The sequence below is a fragment of the Aptenodytes forsteri genome, unplaced genomic scaffold (genome assembly GCF_000699145.1).
Source record: "Aptenodytes forsteri isolate BGI_AS27 unplaced genomic scaffold, ASM69914v1 Scaffold54, whole genome shotgun sequence".
NCBI classification, from domain to species: Eukaryota; Metazoa; Chordata; class Aves; order Sphenisciformes; family Spheniscidae; genus Aptenodytes; species Aptenodytes forsteri.
The window spans coordinates 13,344,232-13,352,951 of NW_008796044.1; the positions used below are offsets into that span (position 1 = coordinate 13,344,232).

Here is an 8,720-nt window from a genome sequence, read left to right on the forward strand (position 1 = left end):
GCTGGGGGGGGGGAGGCCCGTGCGGTGGCAATGGGAAGCCCAGCGTGGTGGTGGATGGCCCTGTAGGGTGGCAGTGGGGAGCCCTGCACAGTGGGGATCGCAGTGTGGCAGTTAGCCCTACCCAGGACATCACACGCTCAGCCGTATGTGCTAACTTTAGTTAGCACTTCCATATTACCTGGGGTGGAGCCTCACTTCGTGCTGTTTCCTTCTGGCTGCTCCCTGAGCCTTGTTTTTATTATTTTTTTGCAGGTTTACGGCCAGGGGTCTGGCCTGGACTGTAGGCACCATGTCCAGAAATTAAACTTGCTGCAGGGCGAGGCAGAGGAAGCAATTGGTTGGACATCTCGGTAGAGCGTTTAATCTTTATCCGCTTGTTTCCTTTGATGTGCTACCGTTGATGCACATCTTCACACATTGGGTGCCTGTTACCTAATATGAGCTCACAGGAGGGTTTTCTGTCCTGTTGTAAAGCCATGACATGTGCCAGTTTTGTTGTCACCACATAGGAACAAGCTATTTGTTGGGTGTAGTGTCTTGGCATGCTTCTTTTGACAAGGAATTTTTTTCAGATAAGTTTAGTTGATCAATAGTGTGTGTTAGTCAGGCTTTTACCCATTAAAATATATGCAGTAGGGTTTGGGTTTTTTCTTTTAAATTGGTCTTTCTTATTTACTGTTTGGTGAGCTGGCTGTGGAGGTGTCCATCTTACAGACTTGACAGTCAGTGCAGAGGTGCATCCTCAGAGAGAAAATATCCTCCACTCTAAGCTGTTGCTACCTAACTGTTGGCATTCAGGGGTTTCACACTGTGAATCTGTTGAGTAATCGCTGCTGCTGCTGTTGATAAAAAGACTTGTTTAGTGCAAACATTTGGGTGTAATTCCTGCTAGGCTGGAAAATCTGGATAGCACTTTCCTGTTTATTTCGTTCCTGAATCTGTTTAGAAATCGCCTAATCTTGAACTGGTCTTGAACTGGTCCAGCTTCCTTTTTACTCAAGGTTATTTTCAGAAATCAGTCAAAGCTAGTTAGATAACTTAGTTGTGTATATGCAGTGCTTCAGGGTTAAGCTTTGGGAAGAAAACTCATTGTTTGTTCACTTTATCAAAAAGGGTTGCTATTTCTATTCTCAAAACATTGTGAAATCCAAAACATTGTGAAATAACTTCCCTTTTTCCTTGGTTGCTTGGGATATAATTAGTGGGTTTAAGCTGTTGTCCCAAAAGACACGCTGTTATATCCCTAGTTATGATCAATTAGAATTTATCATTTCATGATTAGCGGCTTTAGATCAAACTTGCTACTCTATTTGTATAGAGAGAATGAGGACTACCCTCTAACTAGATTTTTTCAAGTATTTGGGCAATATATCTTGCAAATCCTGCATTTGACATCTGCTTTTCTATAGATCCTATTTTTCCTGACATGCTGCCTATCCGGTGTTCCTATCCATGCTTGCTATCCAATCCCTTGTGCTATGACTAGCTGATTTGAAAATTATAAATCGACAGACAGAAGTGTGGTCTAGAAACTCTAGTTTCAACCTCTATTTTAGGCGCATAGAAGAATCTGTAAATGACAACAAAAATATAGCAGCCCAACATGAAGACAGCTTGGTCCAGCAGGTAAGATACCTACAAAGCTGAGGTAAATACCAACCCATACTGACCTAGATGAATCAAAGTGAAATCAGTGATCCCTTTATATGGGTTCAGACAGCTGAAATAGTGTATATAATTGGAGAGGCTCCAGCAAAGAGAATGAGATGTATACAGAAACTCTGCTCCACTGGGATACTGAACCTGGGAACACGATACGGGAACGTGTCCTAAACTGACTTGTGATTTGAGACGTTCAACACACACATAACAATGCCAAAAATGAGAACCCTGTATTTTGCTGTTTTCAGTAATTCTCCAATGTTGTAGGAGGAAAGGGCAGAAGTCAGTCGCTGGAGTAAATATCTGGACAAGGACAGTGAGTATCAGGAAGATGGGGAGGAGGAGGCAGGTACAGAAAGACAACAGTTCTGTTCCCGAAGGAAGAACAGTGCGGAAGAACAAAGGTACAGAAAGAACTTTTTTTTTTTTTTGTAATTCCTGCCCCCGAGTGGTGACATTTGGTTTGCAGGTGTGGGAGGTAGCTCATTTCTGATAGCTGAACGAAGTACAGGTTGCAATGTACGACCTGACCTGAGCAGGGATTTGGTATCTGGGGGTAAATCTTCTCTTATTGCTAGAGCCATGCATTTTATGAGTATTTCTGGTGATTTGTGAAAAGAATTCACAGTGTGTAATTCCTGCCCCCAAGTGGTGACATTTGGTTTGCAGGTGTGGGAGGTAGCTCATTTCTGATAGCTGAACGAAGTACAGGTTGCAATGTACGACCTGACCTGAGCAGGGATTTGGTATCTGGGGGTAAATCTTCTCTTATTGCTAGAGCCATGCATTTTATGAGTATTTCTGGTGATTTGTGAAAAGAATTCACAGTGGAGCTAATCTGTCCTCTTTGTGAATGGTTTTCTTGGCCAGGAAACACCAGAAGAGCTTCCTCTCCAGTGATGTTCAGGAGTATGCAGAAGAAAATGGAGTTTTCCAGCTTGCCTACCGAGCCAAAAAGGTTAAAACCTCTGAGGTATTTTAGTTGTAGAAGATGTTTCCTACCAGTAAACCAAAACAGTGTTCTCCTGACCTCTTTTGTGTCATCATAATTTTGAAGTTTTACGAGTCTCCGTCTGCTCTTCTGTTTGAATGACTGGGGAGGAGAAGAAAATTGTGTCAGGAGTTTCTGTCTGAAAGGTTTTAGTCAGGCAAAAACAATGCCAACTTGTGTAAGCTGAGTGGTTGAGCCGGATTCCTCTATCAGCACAGTTGCAAACTATGCTGCTTTGCCTTACTGAACAGTGGCACCCATGTGGTATGCAGTTATTAAGGCTACTGTGATTACCTGCAGTGCCAGTGAAGTTGGCCTGAGTCTTCACAGCCCAGAGTTCATAGGTGCACCCAGTGCATCAGCCTCAGCTCTGCCTCAGGGAGCTGGTGAGAATTTGGGCGCATTTGAAGGACCTGAGTGCTCTTTCTTTGCCTGCTTCTGTGCAGCTTGGCTGTGCATGCTGGATTTATAACCATGCTCTCTTTCTTCTTACAGCGTAAGAAATGTTTAGTAGCAGTGCCTGATGAAGATGATGGAGATGGAGATGATGTTTGTGGAGACAGTATGGTTCCTGCTGTCTGTGAGTCCGTAGTGCCTGAGGAGAATACACAAACCCGAACTGCTTGTACCAAACCCTCAAAGTGGGAAAAATTTCTCTCATGTTCTGACAGCTATAGCAAAAACGCTGCCAGGGTCACCTTGTCACCACAGGAGGGCAGTGGAAGGTTGGGGCTACACAGCACCACTGCAGCAGATGGTGGTATGGCCAGTAGATGCTCAGAACAGGCTGGAAGAACTCTACCTCAAGGAACAGGTTTTGAATTTAAAAGGTGTGTTGCTAGCACTGAGCGGCTTGCCTCGAAACTGCCTGATACCACAGTGCCCAGCACCAGTTGCTCAGTTGAGGAGGATGTGTTGTTCAAAGAACCACAAAGCCAATCGATAAGGGCAGGATCTGTTGTCTTAGAGACCGCTGCAGGAAGGTGCTGTTTAAACAGCACAAGGAGGGCAAACACCCTTGTTAACTCTAACACTGGGCCAAAGGCTAGGGGTGTTTCTTGTGAACACCTCTTCTGCACTAGTGAGGAGTTTGATGATGATCTCTGAGAAGTTCAGGCATCTTTGGCATTGCTTTCTTGTTTGTATCTAGAATGCATTTGGCATGTTGAGTTCTGAGGCAAGATTTTGACCCGAAGATGGCTTTACTTTAAGCTGTACAGAACTGCACTATTAAAGTTGTTTACTTGCTCTGTGGCTGTGTTTGGGGGGGGAAGGGTATGAGGGGGTGGAAGAGACTGTTGCAGCGGGCAAGTACTAGGGTTACACAGTGTTGTCTAGCAACCTAGAATGGAAGTAGGTCAGCTTGGGGGGTGATTCCTGGCCAGTGCAATTAAATTCTGTGATTAGTTCCCCATTACAAACTACAGCTCTTTTCCCCTGTGCTCCCTCTTTGTTTAGATCTCCCATAGCAACCCTTTCTTCCAGAGCTGCAGAGCAGGCTTCAGAGCCAGCAAAGCATTTGATTTCTCTTCAGCAGTGTAGCCCTAAGGGGGTACACCAAGGTATGTGCAGAAAGGCAGGCCTACAGTCCTGGGCTGCCTCCCTTATACAGGGATGAAGTCACATACTCTTGGCCAAATCCTTCCACTCTTAACTAATACAGCTGTGATACTTAAACACTCACACAGACTCATCACAGGAAGTAGTATTTATTTTTCCTCCACTCTACAAGCACTTAGGAACATGAGACAAACCCTTAGCAGGAAGAAAGATGAACCACTGAGTAAGTTGTACTGCATTGTTTGCTTTCAGTTAGAAGGAAAGTGCTTTTTGTTACACAGACTACTACAAGTGAGGTGGCTGCTTGGAATACTGGATGGCATCTAGTGCTGCCCCAATGTCGCAGTTCTTTGTCTGCAGGAGTCGAGTGAGCCATCCACCCTCATCAGAGAAGCCCATAGAGAGCATCTGGGACAGAGATTCAATGAGACAAGGGTCTGCTTCTGTTAAGAGAAGAATAGTTTGAAGTTGAAACATTTCATGTCATCATTGGCAAACCAGCCAAGGCTTTAATACCACACAGTAGGTAGGGTTGGCACTAATCCTAGTAAACCTAGGATAGCTGGTTAAATGCCAGAAGACATGCTCTCCTTTGTCTCCCAGGAGGGCAGATGTTTGAGATAAGGTACATAACCAGCTAAGAAAACTGCTGAGTCAGACTCAGCTGGCCTTGCTGTAGGACTCGGTACTGTTGATCTCAGTTAAGTGGCCTGGCATACTGTTACTGGCTCCCACCAGAAAAATGCTGTCTTAGAGTCACAGATGTACTAGTCTGCATCCTGCATTAAAGGGCTCGCTTGGAGCCTATAGCATATAGCCTATAGCCATAGCAAGGACATGATTTAGGATACCACCTTTTTTCACATTGCTCGAATGGCATATTAGTCTAAGGTCAGAAGTCAACAATGTTAAGACTTGCTGCCCACATTCAAGAGGAGAACCACCTGTCTCTAACAGGGTGCAAGAGCTGCCATACCTGCTAACAGATTTATGGAAAAGTTTAGCTGTAACTTATGTGACCTTGGTTTCTACCATCTCTAAAAGCAGGTCTGCTTCTGTCAGGCAAGTTGGCAGTTCCCCAGTGAAAATCACTCTGTTATGAAACCTGCATACATTCTCATACCTGGTGGGAGGTGTGGGTAGAGTGCAGCTTCTCGCAGTCCTGTAGGCCCTGGTTGGGGAGGATCTTGAGATACATCCAGGGAGCTGGGACCCTCTGCCTCTGGCATTTGCAGAGACTGCAGTTCACCTGTGGAAGGATCCACTTCTTTGGAAGATAAGTGGGTCCAGTCCTCATCACCCCCTGATGAACTGCTGGACTCACTGTGTTCCTGAAAGGGAAAGAAAAAAGGTCCAGGCACTGCAGCACTTTCCAGGTAGGATGCATGCTCCTACTATCTGCCTTTAATATGCAGAGTTACATCCACAAGAAGTCCCACCACCTTCGCTGTAAACCTGTAAAGCAAAGGTGCTGTACATCATTTAATCTGCTGACATCTTAATATTCAATCCCACAATGCATGCTAAATGATTATCGTCCTTTCTAGTAAAGCCTCAGCAAGCATATTAAATTAGTGTCATAGTTCTTGTACCTGGGACTGGAAGCTGCCATCTTCCATTTGTGTGGGCACAGGATCGATCACCATGTCTTGTATCTGCTCTGCAACAGCATTTACTTCTGTAGCAGAATCGGTGCTATTCCAGTCTGGTTTGGTCTGAACGTTCTCATTAAGAGTACTGCTGCTTGACTCGGCACTGTTCTTCTCTTGATTGGGAGAAGCAGGAGTCACTTTGCTTCTCTGTCCTCCATGTTCCACATCAATATCAACTTCAATACCTAGAAATGCATTTGAGATGGAGAAAGTCTTCCAGAGATTTTTCCAAAGCACAGTCCTAGAAAAGCATGGATCAATCCTAGTCTAAATGCTGTAAGGTTTCTGTAATACTACAGTTTGCCATGTAACATGTAGGAATTAAAATGCAAAGCATTTTCTAAACAAAGAATAGTTAAGCACCAAATAGTCATCTTCCTCGAGATAGAGAAGCCATACATTTAGAGGGTCAGGGCAGAAGTTACCTATGTCCACATAAGCCAGGCAAAATCCTGAGTCACCACTGACTTAAAATTAGTGTTACAGTGGTGACATGTTAATGAAATCTTCTCTCATTTCCTTCAAAAAAGGAGGGCTCTGAAAAGGTACTGAGTGGATCTTCTAAGCCTAGGCATTATTAGTACCAGGAGTAAATTAAGTCTTCAAGGCTTAGTAGCATGAGGTAGTTCCAGTATCAGTCACAACAGCTGACTGCTGCTCCTGTTAAAAGGACCTTTAAGCCAGTCTCAGGGATTGGGATAACAAACTAAGTCACTTACCCAGGGGACTCAGAAAAGCTGCAACACTCTCCCCAACATTCTTTAAGAAGGTGACGTTGGGGTCCTGAGGCTGGCTGTTAGTAGAAGCTTCTAGAAAAACAATTTCTGTTAGCACACATAGAAGCTCAGAGGGAAAGAGCACCTACAGAGTGTATCCCCATGAGATCTTGGTGCTCGTTTCCTGTCACTCACATACACTGCACAACAAAGGCAGTATAGAGACAAAAACTAACTCTGAGCTACCTCTGGAACAGAAAACCAGTGGCATTAGCATTGTTAAGGCTCATTAGCCATGCTGAAAGGCAGATCTGGAATAGAGTAGGGACATGCTTGACCTAACAGCTTGGCTTGGTTTGGTTCCAGATAGTCTCTGCATCCTCATCTATTGCATGGGCCCAAGCATGCCTTAAAATAATCCGACTCTCTGCTGAAAGGTGCTAATTATATTTCAAGCAAACTAGATTAGTTCCTATGTCTATTTTTCCACCCAGATGCCACCCTGTGCTGCAGAACCTCAGCTGCTCCGGCTCCACCACCATGTTGTTTACCAGAGCATCTCCTCTTACCTTCTGCAGTGGGTGGACTGGAGGCTGCAGCACTGGCTTGGGCTTGTTGGGAGTTTTGGCATGGAGCTGCAGGGCCAGGATATCCCCAGCAGTGCATCCATGGGAAGGGTGGAACACCATGCCGCATTTTCCGGAGCCAGCGTCCTCGGGGAAGCCACTGTAAAGGGTAATGTTCATGTGACTCTGTTCGCACAGCCAGATTTGAGTAACTGAAACTTAATGACTTAAATTTGAGGAATAGCCCATTCATTAGTTCCCCTCCATAGATTTTGCTCACCTCAAATGGGTTTAGCAGTGGACTTTGAAACATCACCATGTTGTGCTCCTTGTGGATGCCTTTACCCTCACAGGTGCTGCACAGGTCATAGTCTGGACAGACAGTGCACTTGAACCTGGCACCCACCACCGGTCCTTCACAGCCATCACAGATCACATTGGGGTGCACCATGTTGCGGGGAGGCTCCTGGCTGCATTGCGCGCGATGTTCCCGCCTGCAATCCTTCTTCTCTATTAAGGAAAGGAAACTTTGCATCAAGAACGAGGTTACTATTTAAAGGCTGGAAATCAGGCAGAGGAGAAGGAAGCACAGACAGCCCTTGTCAGAGCAGTATTGACTTACTAGGTCAGTTTATTTTTACACTGGCTGCCAAACACAAGCTGCGGGCATGTAGGAGAACTTAAACCAAGTGTGAAGGGGTTTCGCAAAGATACCTGCTCCTCAAACTGAGCATGCCTTATCCGTAATGGTCTCCTGGCATGTTTATTTTAGATTAGTACTGCATTACCCAGTTCAGCTTCTCGTCCTACCTTCCTAAGCACTGCAAGAACAAAATGTTTCTGGAAGAGGGAGTTAGGAAGGAATGCCAGGAGGCATAACAGATGAGAGCAGGGACAACAGCACTGGCTTGTGACTCATTAGATGGACTGCAGATAAAGCTTTGCAGAAGGGACCAGGGAGCAACTATGCACTTAAGAATAAGCTGGAATTAAGGCTTCCTAACACATTGTTGTGAATATTAATATTAAAGATACCGGTGCTAATCTAGTGTTTCCAGGGAGACAGCATGACAACAGTGGCTCGCATTGGGCCAGCTGAGATGACAGGGCTAGGAGGAAACTTGTCATCTGTTTACCCCACCACAGCAGGGAGGATTCATATTCTGATGTATTACCCTGCCCTTTATTTAACCTCACCCCTGAAGGCTGCAGGTTACACCAGGCCCTTGAAGACAAGGGGAAGGGCCAGGGCTTGCTACTCCCATTTTCAGAGGCCTGGCCACGAGCGCACAGTGCAAAGCCAGAGACCTGCTACCGCCCTTTGGAGCTGTGCGGCGTTACCTTTGATGTAAACACGAAAGACACCGTCCTGCACGTAAGGCATTGCCATCTCCAGCTCCTCGTCGGTGGAAAAAGCAATCAGGTCACCGTCTTCATCTAGAAAGGGTAAAGCGCAGCATTAGGTACCTGGTCAGGTGTGACGGGAGGTGGCCTATGGTGGGGAGCCCGGGGGGCGGCAGGGACACCCCGGCCGCCGGGCAGCTCCGTGGCCCGAGGCCTTCCCACCCCCAGG

General features: G+C 45.8%; 2 protein-coding genes across 4 annotated transcripts in view; one reads left to right on the forward strand and one right to left on the reverse strand.

The window, feature by feature from the left end:
- MRNIP (MRN complex interacting protein) overlaps nt 1-3,890 on the forward strand; it is a 4,528-nt gene extending 638 nt beyond the window's left edge. The window contains exons 2-6 of the mRNA XM_019473799.1: nt 253-350; nt 1,557-1,626; nt 1,930-2,066; nt 2,533-2,635; nt 3,149-3,890. Coding sequence (XP_019329344.1) covers nt 253-350; nt 1,557-1,626; nt 1,930-2,066; nt 2,533-2,635; nt 3,149-3,760 — 1,020 coding nt within the window. The 3' untranslated portion in view covers nt 3,761-3,890. The remainder of the gene's footprint in view (nt 1-252; nt 351-1,556; nt 1,627-1,929; nt 2,067-2,532; nt 2,636-3,148) is intronic.
- A 456-nt stretch (nt 3,891-4,346) lies between these two features.
- SQSTM1 (sequestosome 1) lies at nt 4,347-8,583 on the reverse strand. Of its 3 annotated transcripts, none has more exons than XM_009285858.1 (7): nt 8,489-8,583; nt 7,428-7,657; nt 7,151-7,307; nt 6,585-6,671; nt 5,806-6,050; nt 5,337-5,544; nt 4,347-4,656 (listed from the first exon to the last, which is right to left on the reverse strand). In XM_009285858.1, the coding sequence occupies exons 1-7, from the start codon at nt 8,535-8,537 to the stop codon at nt 4,499-4,501; spliced, it is 1,134 nt and encodes a 377-aa protein (XP_009284133.1). In that variant the 5' UTR covers nt 8,538-8,583; the 3' UTR covers nt 4,347-4,498. The 3 variants fall into 3 exon arrangements, with proteins under 3 accessions (XP_009284133.1, XP_009284132.1, XP_009284134.1); XM_009285857.1 differs by having other exon boundaries at nt 6,585-6,674; XM_009285859.1 differs by lacking the exon at nt 6,585-6,671.
- Between the last annotated feature and the right edge of the window lie 137 nt (nt 8,584-8,720).

What these genes read in the sequence shown, in the direction of transcription:
- SQSTM1 (XM_009285857.1), bottom strand. Translation starts at nt 8,537, where the DNA reads ATGGCAATGCCTTACGTGCAGGACGGTGTCTTTCGTGTTTACATCAAA. An exon ending in CTTTCGTGTTTACATCAAAG is followed by an intron (nt 7,658 to 8,488) that starts GTAACGCCGCAC and finishes TTTCCTTAATAG; the next exon opens with AGAAGAAGGATTGCAGGCGG. An exon ending in ATGGCAGCTTCCAGTCCCAG is followed by an intron (nt 5,545 to 5,805) that starts GTACAAGAACTA and finishes TTTCCCTTTCAG; the next exon opens with GAACACAGTGAGTCCAGCAG.